The sequence below is a fragment of the Lepisma saccharinum genome, chromosome 3, assembly GCF_977018435.1.
Source record: "Lepisma saccharinum chromosome 3, izLepSacc3.1, whole genome shotgun sequence".
NCBI classification, from domain to species: domain Eukaryota; kingdom Metazoa; phylum Arthropoda; class Insecta; order Zygentoma; family Lepismatidae; genus Lepisma; species Lepisma saccharinum.
Window position 1 is genome coordinate 55,684,814 of NC_139231.1, and position 16,259 is coordinate 55,701,072.

Consider the following 16,259-nt stretch of genomic DNA (forward strand, 5'->3'; position numbering starts at 1 on the left):
CATGAAAGCACATTTACAGGATGTGTGGGTTGGGCCCCACATATTCTTGATCATGGCCATTTTGGAGGTGATGTGATCAGCTACATGCTTAGCCTGCCTCTATCCCCCAGGGTTACCCCTAGGTACCCATTGATTTGAGGCTTCATGAACCCAGGAGCTGCTTATACGAGGAAAAGGTCTGAAAAATTCCGATCTTGGATCAACCACCTCTGGAATCAAACCCAGGTCTTCCACGTGGCAGTCAGATGCCATGCCAACTTTTTTGGGTGAAAGGAATACCCCTAACCCGTAATATCTCGAGATCTTGTTTTCAAGCTTTTCTCAAGTTTCACACATATCAATTTTCTCTAAATTCTCTGGATTCTCATTGGGACAAACACAAATATCCATGTCTAAACTGGGATTCGAACCCGGGCCCCTGGCATTGTAGCACACTGTGCTCATTACTCTGCCATGGATGTCAACAACGACCAGATCACAGCTGCTCTCTTGTAAGGAAAAATTGACACAAATAATTCATTTATGCACAAATATTTTAGCTAGTACTAAAGGAAACAATAATCAATAATATTGAAAATATAATAAAAAAATGAATAAATAAAATAATAATATAAATATTGTGCTTGCAGAACGAAAATGTTATTCCCAGCAGGCCACATTGACTCTAAAAATATCTGCCCAGAGAGCCTTACAAACATGACAAATTTAAATATAACAGCCACTTGACTGCTGGTGGGTCAATTGGCCTACTGGGAATATTCACAGTTGAACCACTGACAGTACAATTGTGCATGCTATAGACAATTCGATAAAATGCCCATGGCAACTAAAATGTTAAAATTTCAAATGTAATTCAACCTTAATTTCTTGTAGTAGGATTAATGGTGAAAAAATCATGGAATGTTTAAGTTGATGAATCTGTTTCTTTTCATAATGTTTTATTAGTCTGTACTATTTTCTTCTATTTTTTATTTTCATTCAGTAATGCAAATAGCAACAGTAGGCTGGGACCAAAACAACTGCTGCTATATAATATCAAATCATGCCATTTTGACTTATTTGTGTTAATCTTTATTTTTGTGTAATTTTCTTTTACTTCCACATTTGTACTTTTCATTGTTGACATTTTCAGCATAATATAGCCATTAGAGTTGTATTTCAACTTTTCTAAAAAAAAAATTAAAAAAATCTGTATTAAAATAAATAGGGCTGAACTAATACCACCACAAATGTGTCAGTGTTGGTACCAGAAAGTATCAGTTCAAGTTTAATCATGAATGTCAGCTGAAACTTTTCCAGGAATGAGCATTTTGTAGAATGCATCAAGTGCCGATCTACACCTTCAGTAAGTCCAAATATCCTTGAAACAAATAAAACAATTTTATTATTTTGACACTTTCATAAATATAAAACTCTGGGAGATTGATGTGGCATAATTCTTATATTCTCAAATTGTACAATGATCAGAGTATCAGCATTGAAATCAGTTTGAAGTGGTGTCAGTTCACCTGAACTCTGAAATTAAATATGTGTGTATATAAGTGGCGTGTGTGTCTGTTAAGTTTCTTACTTGCTTACAGGGCAGAGTTCAAAGTGCAGTCACAATATTTGTGCTAACAGGGGATTGTGCATTCAGAAGTGGAACTCTTATGCGTGTGATTGTGACATGACAACATATGCAGGTCCAACATGTGCTGATGGTAAGAATTTTTACTTAATATTGTTACTGAATACATCACATGAACAAAAGCAATCCAATTGCATGCTGTCTCTCTCTCTCTCCCTCTAGTCATAATTAGTGAAGTTTATTTGTTCACCTATGGAATTAGTGATTTAAACTCACAAGATGATTTAAATTGAGTAAATTGGTACATAGCACACCCTGAAAATGAGACAGGAATGCTTATTTAATTTTGTATATGACATTATACTTTTTATTTTTGATTGTGTATTCTATATATTGACAGTACTTATATTATGTTTCATATGGAATTATCTGTGGTTATAAATATGTAAAAAAAAGTAATTTGAACTCTGTCAAAGAAAGTTCTTGTGATTAATATCTTAATATGCAATTTGGAAATAAATTTATTTACATAATCTACAGAATATTATATTGTTATAATCAAATCTATATTTTTCCAGAGTCTGTGGCATATGAGTTTGGGCCCGGGCAAGGACTCATCACATATCTCTTTCCGTATGACCGCCGTCCAGAAATGAAAACAGACATGTTGGCTCTTGGCTTTATCACTGATAAAGAAGATGCTGTGTTGATGCGAGTTGACAGTGGCACCTCAAATGATTATATGGAATTGGAGATTGTAAGTTTTTATTGCAGGAGAAAATGTCAAAAATGAATAATTATATACTTGATACCATTTGAAAGCAGAAGTAAACATTTTCTGATAACTTGTGAACTGTTTTTAGTATTATATTAGGGTATATGCATGGGCTAACATTGATGCAGCATAAAGATGTAGAGAGATATCTTAATATTCATCTCCCTTATTGGCTAACTCCTGGTTATTTTCATTCTCATCACCTGTATGAGAAGTTAATGTAATTTAAATGTTTGCTAGTGTGTCCAAAAATGTCTGTGAATGGAAGGGGATAAATTGAGTTTCGGGGTATTCAGCTCTGGGTCTCAATTCAGCTTGTCAGTATTCATGAAACATTTTCTTTAAAGAAATCTAAGCTAAAATCCTCATCAATCATCTGTCCCTGCTGGTCACTGCTTGTACCTAATATATCTGTGATTTTATGCTTTTCCGATGTAGTAATTGCCAGGGGAAGAAAGTTAATACTACAGAATATATGAAAAATATTAGCCACATACCAATTTAATTTTGTTATTCAAATTGTGCATATATGGCTTGTTTGCATTGTTTCATTGCAACATTACATTTGTATTAATGTTACCATAGGTGGAAGGAAATTTATTCATGGTGTACAACATGGGCAAAGAAGATCATCCTATTGGTGAGCTTGATGTTAAAGTCAATGACAATACATATCATGTGATTCGGTTCACAAGATCAGGAGCCAATTCTACATTGCAACTGGATGATTACAATGTTCGAACAAAGCATCCAAGAGGTATGTTCACTTCAGTTTTGTCATTATGTACAAAGCAAGTACTCTACACACACTTGTAATAATGTAAATTATTCTTATATTATACTTGCACAATAGTAGTGTGTAGATTTATAAGAAATACTGATATCTGATATCAGTCATATACACGGTGTGACAGGGAAATCTGATGGTTTTTGAAATCATAGTACAAGATTGTAATTTGATACAAAACAGCAAATGAAGTGCCAGTTATGAATCATAATGAAAAAAACTGGATAAAGAAATTTCTACGTTTTAAGAATGACATCATGCAAATGAACCATTCTTGTGAACACACTCTCCCAACCTGTCACTAACGTTGTGGAATTGTCGCTATTTCTCTATGAATTGCTGCTTTCAGTTCTTCTGTAGTGTGTGGTTTGTTTATAAAAAGTTTCCCTTTGAGGTAACATCATAGAAAATAATTGCATGGTGATAGGTCCAGTGAGTGAGGTGGCCATGGCATGTTGTCTCGTTGAGAGATGACAATCCCAGGAAACATTTGTCTGAAAACACCCATCGATGTCTTCCATGTATGAGCAGTCGCTCCATCTTGTTGAAGCCAAATTTGTGTGGCGTCAATTCATTGTCTGTAAAGTTCTGGCAAGAGAAAGTCTTACAACAATGTAATGTAACGTTCAGAATTTACTGTCACTGAATGTCCATCTTCTTCAAACACATATGGTCCAACTACGCTGAAATTGGCTACTCTACACCACACAGTAACACGTTCAGAATGTAGGGGTTCATGGAGTTCTTGTGGATTGTTAGGTGCCCAGTATCAGAAATTCTGTTTGTTAACACAACCATCCAGGTGAATGTGTGGTTCGTCACTAAACAACATAACCACATCATCATTTAACAGTTCAAGCATGTTTTCTGCAAACGTTTTAAGATTTTTCCAGTCTTTTGCTCCAACTGTTGAATGATCACCATTTTGTAGGGGTGGAAATGCAAATCTAAATAGGAGAATTCTCCTTACACTTTGATCCAATATGCCCAAAGCAGCAGCGTCCCTTGCAGTGGAATGATGGGGCCTTTTGACTAACGCCTCTCTAACAGCATCGATGTTTTCTGGCATGCGGACTGTTCTTCTTCCTCCAGGTGGCGTCCTTTTTAATGCAGAGCCAGTAGTCCTAAAGTTATGTATCCATGTATCCACAACAATATTGTGTTCTGAGTTGGAACTCTTCCTTCACGCCCAACATTGAACTGCAACCTAAATGCTCGTTGCGTTCGAACTACAGATTCACCATTTTTTTTAAAAAAAAAAAAAAATGTTTGCACAACAAAAGGACGATGTACAGAATTCCACTGTTCCATGCCAACTGAAATGGCATCACGTGTCTAGCGAAATCCCAGCTCCCGCATGAAGTATGACTCCGCCTACCGGAAATGTTGACAAATTAAAACTGTCAGATTTCCCTGCCGGACCCTGTACTTTTTCAAGTGAATGATGACTGAGCAGAATTTGAATTTGAATTTTCTTTTCTTCCGTTGATTAAAAGGACATTGAAAATGTCAAGATACATAATGAAATAATAATTAGTTTAGTACATCATAACAAAAAAGAAGAAACATTGTGTAGTATATTACATCACAACACCAAAGTAAAAATTGAAAAATACACTTCATTACACTACAATAAAAATAAAAACACATTATCATTGTTGCATGATTAAAATAAGAATACAATTAAAATACATACTGTTTAGTACATTGGCCTTGTATTGTCTTGTTCCATGAATTCTCTGATACTGTAGAGAGCTCTCTCTGTCAAATATTTTTTTATTGTTTGTATTCGTTTATTTTTTGGAGATATCAGTTTTATGTCATGAGGCAGCTGGTTGTAGAATATTTTCCCGGCATTCATTGGTGATTGTTTTGAGATAATGAGTCTGTGTCGGTTCTGGTAATAATTATCTTTCCCCCTTTATTGTGGTTGTGTAATTGGTTATTTTTAGTCATGCTTCCAGTATTTAGAACAAACGTTATAGCCTTATAGATGTATAGGGAGTATATTTTCATTATTTTTTTCTCCCTGAATAACTTTTTGCAAGATTCTCTACAGCCTAGTTTGTACATTATTCTAAGTGCTCTCTTTTGAAGTCTCAGTATTCTGACAGTATTATTATAAGATGATGCACCCCAAGCTATTATGCCATATCCAACATAGGAGTAAATTAGTCCGTAATATATGCATTTGTTAATTTCTGTTAAATTATATTCAGCCATTTGTTTTAGCAGGTATAGATTAGATCAGGAGTTTCCAACTGGTGGCCTGCGGGCTGCATGTGGCCCGCGATGTCCTTTTGTGCGGCCCGTGAAGCCAGTTTGTAAAATACATTAATTTTATGTATTTTTATTAAAATACGTTCTATTTATGAATTTCCTTAAACAACTGGCGTTTCTAATAGATATCACAGGTCATCTGAATGAACTGAACTTGAAACTGCAGGTGAGAAACCAGCTGGTGTCAGATTTAATGGGAAACGTAAGTGGATTTCGTAATAAACTGAAGATTTTCAATGTTACTTTGGAGAGGAATAACCTGGTCCATTTTCCAAGCTGTCAGCGGCTAGCAGGAGATGAAGAAACACTGGACTTTTCTGAATTCAGTGTAAATATTAAAGAAATAATGGATGAGTGTGAGTCCAGATTTAAAGATTTTGAAGAACTTAAAAGCAGCATCCAGCTATTTAGCAATCCTCTTGGCGTTAACATCGAAGAACAAGAAGCTTTTCTCTCCAACTTGAATTGTGTGATTTGCAAGGCAATGTGTTCCTTCAAACTAGGCAAGAAAAGGGGCCAGAGTTTTTCAAATACCTTTCAAAGGAACGCTTTCCAAATGTACGTAGTTTTGGGCAAAGAATGACGTCGATGTTCCGCAGCACATACACGTGTGAAAATGTTTTTTCTTCAATGAAGTTCATCAAGAACCGCTACAGAAGCCGACTGGCAGATTCTTCACTGCTTCACCCTTTGAGACTTTGAAATACAGACATTGAAGTGGACATTCCATCTTTAATAAAAGAAGCAGATCGGCCTCAATTTTCACATTGAACGCTTACTATGAAGGATTCTTATTTGTATGGTGTGTTTTTCATTTCTCTCAATTCATCCATAAGTATTGGGTTTTTGTGAAATAAATTCTAATTATACAATTTTGATTTGTGATTCCATTGTTTTTATTGCCTAATTTTACAAATTTAGATCATGCGAAAGTACTACATTTTCTGTTCAGTACTTACAATTTTTGTAATTTTTAATCCCCCCCCCCCCAAAAATGCGGCCTGCCAATCAACTGCTGGATATAATTTTGGCCCTCGGACCTTTTGAAGTTGGAAACCACTCGATTAGATGATAGTTTACTGCAGATGTTGTTAATTTGTTCTTCCCACATTAATTTTTTATCTAAAGTGAGAATCATAGAACTTAAGACCTTCTGTAAACAAAAGCACATGTACCTTAACAGTGTTGCCAACTTATGAAAATAAAATACCCCACATAGCGACCTATATCTCAATGCCACACGTTCCAGTATCCTCCAGAGTGTACCTCAACGTCTCTAAAGATACATCATCCAAAAACACACTCGTATGTCCTTGTCACCCCATTCGAAAATGCTGGTTTATGCAGCAAAAACACCAAGGGTAACTAAAATGGCAACTTAGTGAAGCATTGTCCCTGGTTCGAATCCCAGCATGGCTGTTATTTGTGAGTGTTCCTTCATCAATTTCATCTGACGATCACTCATCCTCATCGTCGGAATTAGCCAAAAATGGAAGAAAAGCGATTCTAAATAACAAAAATCAAATACAAAATACAACAAATAACAAAACCACGTTGTGAGACACTCACACATTTGTCATTGTAAATATTATCTTTTATATAAAAATTACATCAAAATTTGAATTGTGTCTTGATAAAATTTGTATCAATTAAAGCACAATCAATAAGTTAGTCTTTCCTGGGAAATACCAATCTTTACATATAAAAAATAAAAATGTTAAAAAACTTATGTGAGTGAGTATAAAAGTTTTGCAGACGACGTTTCACGAAGCTACGCTTCGCTTCTTCGGGTCACTTATCAGTATTTAAAATACTTCGTCAAGAACATAAGAAATCCAGGATTAGGTTAAAAGGGGGTGATAGGATATGGAATTAAAAATACCTGAAGTTAAAAATGCCATGTAGGCTAAGAAATAAATCTAAAAGATTAGTGCCCGTACTACCATATTGAAGGAGTGGCTGTAGTAGCATACAAATGCTACATTCCTTCCAATGAAAACTCCACAGACTCAGAAGCAGCGCGGGTCACTTCCGGCGTGACATGGAATTTAACAGATTCACTCCTATTATTTCCCCATCGCTTAAACATGTGAATCCAGGCTTCGTTCAGGTTACCGTCGTCCCTGTTTAATTTTTTCCCTCTATCAACACAAATGTTTGCGGCCTCGTGAACGTTCAAATCAGGTTGTTTATGTACCCTTTTTACAACTTCTCTTTTATCAACCTTATGGTTAAATTCTAAAATATGTTCAGAAAGCCCGGTTTTCGGAGATAGTTCCCTAATATCCTTGTCATGCTCGTTCCAACGGGTTCCCATGCTTCTTCCAGTTTGTCCAATATACGCTTTATTACAGGAACAGGTAATCTTATATACGCCCTTCTCGTCTCTGACATCTTTTCGCCCTTTTCCATCCTTTTTATATTCAGTAAAAAATTTCTCGATATTTCGGGGAGCTCTCATTCCCCCTTTTATCCTGAAGCCTTTTAGAATTTTGTCAAACTTTTCGGATACCCCTTTTACATACGGGATGCCGACGTATTTGTATTCTATTTCCCCTGCCTCGTTATTCTTATTTATCCCCTTCTTTCCACCTTCATTATTCAAGACTTTAAGTGCCCCCCTCTTTATTCTCCTCATTTCCTCTACTTTATAACCGTTTCTTAACCCTACCTTCATAATCCAATTTTCTTCTTTCTCTCTCTCCTCCCTACAATTACAAAGTCTCCCGGCCCGAATGTAGAAGTTCATGTATAAATTATTCTTAATTCTGTTCGAGTGTTCAGAATCTTGGTGGATATATCTGTCCCCTGCTAACTTTTTGTGGTAAACCCCGGTTCAAACACTGTCATTAACCCGTTCAATCCTCAAGTCCAAGTAGTTGATTACTCCTTCATTTTCTACCTCACATGTGAATTTTATTCTATCGTCCTGTCCTCCCATAATTTCGAAAATACAATCTAATTTTTCTTTTTTCCCGATAATCAAGATGTCATCAACATATCTACAAAAATATTTGATATCATTGTTAACCTCACTCAGTGAATCTTTCTCAATGTAATGGAGGAATATGCTGGAAACTATTCCCGAAACAGGGTTGCCCATAGCCAGTCCCTGAATCTGCCTATAAATTTTTCCATTGAAACAGAAATAATTATATCCTGATACTAAATGAAACCACCGAACGAACTCCCAGGCTGTCACAACATCAATTCCCTTATCCATAACCCATCTCTGAAGACAATCTGTGGCTTTATCTCGAGGGACGCTAGGATACAAATTAACGACATCAAAACTACGAATTTCATCCTCCTCGTCTAGGTTTATCCCCTCCAATCTCTTTTTCACTTCCCAAGAATTCTCAACACTGAATTCGGTCTTTCCTCCAACCTCCCTTAGCCTCTCTACTAATATTTTCGCTAGTTTATACCCTGGATGAGAATACATGGGTATAATCGGTCTCAACGGGATCCCTTCCTTATGAGTTTTCGGAATACCGAAAGCGATAGGAAGTTCACCCTTCTTACAATATTCAGTAAGTTTCTTCTTTTCTGATCGCGAAAGAGTCAAACTGGTTTCTATCCCCTTCTTAACTACATTTTTAACTTTACTTATTGGGTTTCGTTCTATTACTTCAAAATCATCATTGGTGAAACAACTTTCCAATTTCTCCCTATAAGTTTTCTTCTCCATTATTACCAATTTATTTTCCTTATCAGATCTAATAAGGAATAAATCGTGTTTGTTGACCCATACCCTCACTCGTTTAAGTTTTTCACCTAGAATTCGATGCCGTTCTTCCCTATGGCTTTTTATTTCCCCCCTACCTCTTTCCTTTCTAAACTCTTTCCTAATCCTTTCCTCGATGAAGTCGTGCATTTTATGCCTAAGTTCATTTTTCTCATCCATATCTGACAAAATGCCTATGGCGCGTTCGGTGGCTATAACAAATTCTTCCTTCTCTATTTTATTCCGACCAATAGCAAATTTATGTCCCTTATCGGTTATTTCGAAAAGTTCATGAGGCGGCTCGTGTTGTGTTAAATTCAAAACATTATTGGTATTATTCTCTTTAATCCCTTCTCTGGAGCTATTTGTCCCATTATTCCCATATTTACCACTATTCTCGCTATTCCTAGCTAACCTGTTAAACTTATTCAAAATGGTTATTCGGCTTTGGATCTTCACTGCTTCTACGTATTTACTGTGTCTTTCCTCAACCCTATTCCATGTCAAGCCGTCAAGTTCCCTGCTCAGTTGGAAATATAATTCTAAACACTTTTTATTTAATCTTTCAGATTCAGTGTAGGCCTCACAAACACATTTCCCCAACATCCTGACTTGCATATCGCGTTTTTGTTCAGTCCCCCTTTGACTTAACGGTCGGTACCCCCATTTTAAAAATTGAGGTATTATGTCAAATTTCTTACATCTTTTTAAAAACCACACCCTGTTGATAACATGTACCAATTTAATCCTGGATTTTTGAAAAAGCCGCACTTTTCTCCCCGTATCAGAAGTAATAACCATTATGGAAAACTGTGTGTTTACTCACTAAATATATAAAAAATAAAAATGTTAAAAAACTTACGTGAGTGAGTATAAAAGTTTTGCAGACGACGTTTCACGAAGCTACGCTTCGCTTCTTCAGGTCACTTATCAGGATATGGAATTAAAAATGCCATGTAGGCTAAGAAATAAATCTAAAAGATTAGTGCCCGTACTACCATATTGAAGGAGTGGCTGTAGTAGCATACAAATGCTACATTCCTTCCAATGAAAACTCCACAGACTCAGAAGCAGCGCGGGTCACTTCCGGCGTGACATGGAATTTAACAGATTCACTCCTATTATTTCCCCATCGCTTAAACATGTGAATCCAGGCTTCGTTCAGGTTACCGTCGTCCCTGTTTAATTTTTTCCCTCTATCAACCTGATTTGAACGTTCACGAGGCCGCAAACATTTGTGTTGATAGAGGGAAAAAATTAAACAGGGACGACGGTAATCTGAACGAAGCCTGGATTCACATGTTTAAGCGATGGGGAAATAATAGGAGTGAATCTGTTAAATTCCATGTCACGCCGGAAGTGACCCGCGCTGCTTCTGAGTCTGTGGAGTTTTCATTGGAAGGAATGTAGCATTTGTATGCTACTACAGCCACTCCTTCAATATGGTAGTACGGACACTAATCTTTTAGATTTATTTCTTAGCCTACATGGCATTTTTAACTTCAGGTATTTTTAATTCCATATCCTATCACCCTCTTTTAACCTAATCCTGGATTTCTTATGTTCTTGACGAAGTATTTTAAATACTGATAAGTGACCTGAAGAAGCGAAGCGTAGCTTCGTGAAACGTCGTCTGCAAAACTTTTATACTCACTCACGTAAGTTTTTTAACATTTTTATTTTTTATATATTTAGTGAGTAAACGCACAGTTTTCCAATCAATGTCTTCCCTTGTTAGACGTTTGGATGACCACGATGCTGACTCTCGCTGAGGAATCTTCTAATCGGGCTCGGGAAATGTAATATAAGTGGTTTACTTACATAGCGAGAAGACCAGCCCCATCCAATGACGTGTTACCTTGTCACCTTGGATTGTGAATCCTTGAAGTACACTATATCAAATCAAATTTCCATCGGCCATAACTCTGCAGACTCAGGTCCAACACTTTAACTTGAGCTCACCAACAAAGCACTTCGCCGCGAACTTAACTTGACGATTTTCGCTCTTTTAGCACCAAAACTTAGATGCAAACTGTAATTCTTTCTAAATGTAATACTTGTGCAACACACACTCAATTGGAGCGTGTGTCCTCAAAACTTATATGCAAAACTGCCAAATACTAGATTACGATACATTTCTGCCACGAGCACTATATCGGGACTTGCGTCTTCTCAAACGCTCACGCAAAAACTGATTCTACTTCATTCTGTCACGAAATCTTAAGCTTGCAATGATCAAAAACAAGCGGAAAGAAACATGTTTTTTGCTCATTGTTTCTATCAGCAAACTTCCCTTTTCCTCCGCTCCTGTGGCGAGAAAACAGAACAACAATGTATTCAAGCTGATGCATACAGCCTGGCTAAAAATAGCACTCTGAAGGTAAACATTTCTTTTAACTCGCGGACAAGCATTGTTGCCATTTGTTTATGCTGCTAAGTGCTGCAGTGTGTTCTTTAAATAACGGAGTCAACTGTTCTAGGAAATCGACATTGATAAATTCGTGCATGTTAACAAAAACAAATAAGCATGTTTTTGAAGTACAAAAGAAAAAAAAATGTACGAAGATATAAAAATAGATGTTAACTTACTGAAAACATATGGCCACATATATTAATACAGTCATATAATGTTTCATTAAAATGTATCAAGTCACATGGTCAAATCAATTTCCTGTGTGGATCTTGTGGAACTTACGTACTGTATATTGTAATCTGAGATGTACTTTTCATGGCATTAGTGTCTGTCTTTCTACATCAGGATTGTATTTACCTTACTTTCCCTGATAATTTAGTATATTACTGACAGAGTACAAAACACTGAAAATTTACAAAGATGCCCATGTTATATTATAGCTGTATAAATGCATAAAGTCACATAACAATCTATTCTTGTGGACGTTTATGTAATCTTAAAAATTAATTGCTATATCTCAAATCATACATTGCGCAGTTGGTCATTGGAATTGCATAAAGACTCGGCACCTTTGAGTTTGCTAGTAACATGGTTGTGGGTGTTCTTTGTCAATTTTATCTAATCACTATTATGCCTATCTTCATCATCACAATCAGCCAAAAGTGACAAAAACAGGGTGTAAGAAAAAAATATGAAGTATGAATAAAACTAAAGACATTTTAAGCCAATTTAGAGTGTTGTACTGTTTTACACTGATAAATTGTCTTCTTTGTATTGTGCAGGGTGAGGCAAAAGCCCAGCATCGCCCTTTTAATTTGAAAATGGCTTGACGGAGGATGATGAAACTTAGGATATTGGTAATGGGGGTGGGGACACAGCAGATGAGGACATGGCGGCCATCTTGAAAGCCGCCATTCTGGAATTACCTCCAGATTTTTAAATGGGAAGGGGGTCATGTGGCATGCCATTTGAGATGTGCGTTTCCTGAGAAATAAGAATATGTGGTTATTTTTCCCCTAACTTTATTTAGTGAGGATATTTTGACAGTTTAATTTCACATTTGGCGTAATGCAATGGGTTGTTAGTTATTTATTCCATATGATGTAACATTGCACTAACTATCCAAGAATGTATTGAAATTGTTATGATATGTTGAGAGGTGCAATGCCAGAGGATTTCAACACCCTGCATCCAGAGAGAGAAGACATCTTAATACCACAGTGTTGCATGTGTTGCAGAAGTTTAATGAGACTGGATTCACCATAGTGGATGGCCGAGGACCACTACCAGCTAGAAACAGCAGCGGCAATCATGACATCATTAGTCAGGAGCCTGAAATGCAGTAGCCAACGTTTGGTATCAGTGACAAGTCAGTTAGTCAGTCAGATCCATACTCTGGGTGTTGCATTTGAGCAAGTGGCACCCCCTATAAAATTCAAATGCAGCTGGACCCACTGAGTGGCCACCCTGTCCTCCGGACCTTACACCCCCTTACCTTTGACACCATCTTTAACCAATGGTTTATCAAGACAAAATCAATGATCTCCGATAACTTCAGTACTGGATCCAGCAAACGTGTGACTCTGTGGACCCTGCAGTGTTGTTGCCTATCCATGAGGTCTGGCAGAAATGTCTTGCATTTTTTGTGGCACAGAACAGGCAAAACATAGAGCACATCTTGTAGGACACCAAATGTGAACTTCAACTGTCAAAATATACTCACCAAATAAAGTTAGTGGAAAAATAACGGCATATTCTTATTTCTGAGAAAATGCACATCTTAAATGGTGCTGCCACATGACCCCCTTCCCATTTGAAAAGCTGGAGGTAATTCCAAAATGGCAGCTTTCAAGATGGCCGCCATGATGTATGCTGTCCCCATCTGGTGTGCCCTCATTACCCATATCCAAAGTTTCATCATCCTCCGTCAAGCTGTTTTCAAATTAAAAGGGTGGTGCTGAACTTTTGCCTCACCCTGTATTTTTAAAGTGAATGTGCATATTGAGAATTCAATAACATTTGTCTTTCATATGGTGGCTTATTACACAGCTCTTTATTTGATTACAGGTAGACAGTTGAATGTGTTCAACAGCCAGTCTCAGATTCAGATTGGTGGGAAATGGAATCCAGCCAAACAACATATTGAAAGACCATTTTCTGGAATCATGACTGGATTAGTTTTCAATTCAGAGCACTTTCTGGAACTGGCAGCTGAGAAGGAGTCTCGAACGGCAGTCAGGGGAGATGTTAAGTTGTTAGCATCAATACCTCCTCATCTCAAAATCCGTCATTCTGAGCCATTGCAACGCATGCAACAGGTAAGTGCAATATATATATATATATATATTTAAACAATGCAAATAGTCTTCCTTGCAAAATATGCACTCAAAAAGTGTAAAATATGCACTTAAATATGCACTTTAAAAACCCGTTTCATTTATAAATGCTGTATATTACAAACTATGACAGATTACATGCCAGGCAATGAATATGCATTATTCTGAATGCTCATTCGCTACACAGATTTTTTTCAATTAATATGGTTCTGCGTTAAATGAAACCCAATACATTACAGATCAAGATCCTGATTGCGTTTGATAACAACGTGATGTCTCGAATTTTCGAACTTGAAACTCCTTCTGTTATAAGATAGAATAGTCTTATATTCAGAAAACACACATTCTACTTTGCAAGATACAAGTGGACTGTATTTTAAGTCAACAAAGTCAGACACATCAAGTTCCAGATCATCCACACGTTGTCCATTTGTATGCAGAATTTTGCAAACTTTCACCATTGTTGCATACCCACTGTTCTTTTTCAATACTGCATCCATTTTCTGTACAAACACAGGATCTTCAACCTGGGCGAGGGCCTCTTTAACGTCTTCTATAATTTTGATACTTGTTTGAAGTTGTAGCCCTTTGTTTTCTAATCGACAAATGGAATCCTTCAGGCAAGAGAAATTAGCTTGGATGTAGGCAAGATCCTCACGAATTCCCTCTGTGGAAAGTATGCGCTGGGCCTCCTCGATGCACTCTGCTTCCTGGGCATCAAGTCTATCAACAACCTGTTTCACCATTTCAAAATTGTCAGCGTAATATGCAGCAGACTCAATCCATGTGCCCCATCTAGTAACCACAGGAGATGGTGGAAGTGGCACGTCCACTGCTACTTCCTGGAAAAATCTTACACGGCTAGGTGCTTTGATTTTGATTTTGATTTGATTTGGTTTATTTTACTTCGCTTTTTGTGCCACTTTTGGCTAATTTGCGAAGATGGGGATGAGTAATGATATGATGAAATTGATGAATAGACACTCGCAAACATCCATGCCCAGGCCAGGATTCGAACCCGGGACCCCTAGCGTTGTAGCACGATGTGCTAACCACTCCGCCACGGGGCCGGCTAGGTGCTTTGAGAAACACATTTTTCACATTTGAAATTAGTTCATTGACGTTATGAAAGGTTGCTCGAACTAATTCAGACACACGATGCAGCGCATGTGCAAGACATGTAACATGAATAAGTTTCGGATACAATATTTTAAGACCAGCCATTGCTTTACTCGTATATGGAGCAGCATCGGTACAACAACTAGCACTTGGTCGTAATATGACCCTATGCTGTCTGGCCAAAATAACTGCAGACAGTTATTAAAGAAAGCTGCTATTATGTTATGGTTCATTTTTTCAAGTTCTTCAATTCTCAACAAATAAGATTTTGACTCTTCTTCTTCGACTCCCAATACACCGAACATGAAATTTACAATTCACCTTTGATTTACGTCAGTTGTTTTGTCAAGAGATACCCAAATCTTATTTTGGCTCACTTTTTGCCTCATTTTACTTAAAGTTCCCTGGTACAGTTCCGGAACATAGTTTTTTCTAATGGTTGATTCATCGCTTTAAATGGAGACTATGTTGAGTAGCTGGTTTGTATAGAGGAAGAGTCACTCCAACTACATGTGCAATTTGAATGCTCTACATCAGTTAGTAAAGAGGTTATGACCACTTTTGCATTACTTTCGGTAGGACCCTCATACAATGATTTCCCTTGTTATTGGAGTGTATTCTCTTTAAATGACTGCTTTCAATTTAATGATTTTTAATTATTTGTTCCATAAATATGATGGCTGTACCCTGAAGAAATAAATGTTCAGTGATGTTGTGTGGTAACTGGAGGAAGTATACAGTGTTTCCTTGTCACCTATTCCATCTAGTCAGCAGATTTTCATCAAGATAGACAATACACAATTCTTAATGGAGAGCAGTCAATGTCTAGTTTACTTTGTTGATGAAAAATCAGGTAAAAAGATATATTTCATGACAAGTTTCTATATTCTATTTCAATTTCTATATTTTGTATATCGTATATGACGAATGAAGAATTTGCAGTTAACCCAATATCAGAGTTTTGAAGAAAATAAATATGCTGACCAAGGCAGTAATTTATTTTATTAAAAACATAAACTAAACATAACGTTTCAGCATATTTATTTTTTCATAATCATGGAAACAAGGCTTAATGGTGTTATATCAGGGTTTGTTTGGAAGCCAAACCCACATCTACTTGGGCAGTAATCTGTGTCAGTGTTCTAACAAATTGAGCTACCAAGCTACATTCTAGAGTCCCAATTTCTGCCTCTTGGTGCACACAGACTATCAAAGAGAGAAATTCAGATGTTAGCTCAGTAAACCAACTAAACGC

General features: G+C 36.9%; 1 protein-coding gene across 2 annotated transcripts in view; it reads left to right on the forward strand.

Moving 5' to 3' along the window:
- Nucleotides 1–16,259, forward strand: part of Nrx-1 (Neurexin 1) — a 743,918-nt gene that overhangs the window by 715,240 nt on the left and 12,419 nt on the right. For both annotated transcript variants that reach the window (XM_083118572.1, XM_083118573.1), the window contains 4 exons: nt 1,581–1,700; nt 2,146–2,324; nt 2,928–3,099; nt 13,617–13,867. In XM_083118572.1, coding sequence (XP_082974698.1) covers nt 1,581–1,700; nt 2,146–2,324; nt 2,928–3,099; nt 13,617–13,867 — 722 coding nt within the window. The remainder of the gene's footprint in view (nt 1–1,580; nt 1,701–2,145; nt 2,325–2,927; nt 3,100–13,616; nt 13,868–16,259) is intronic.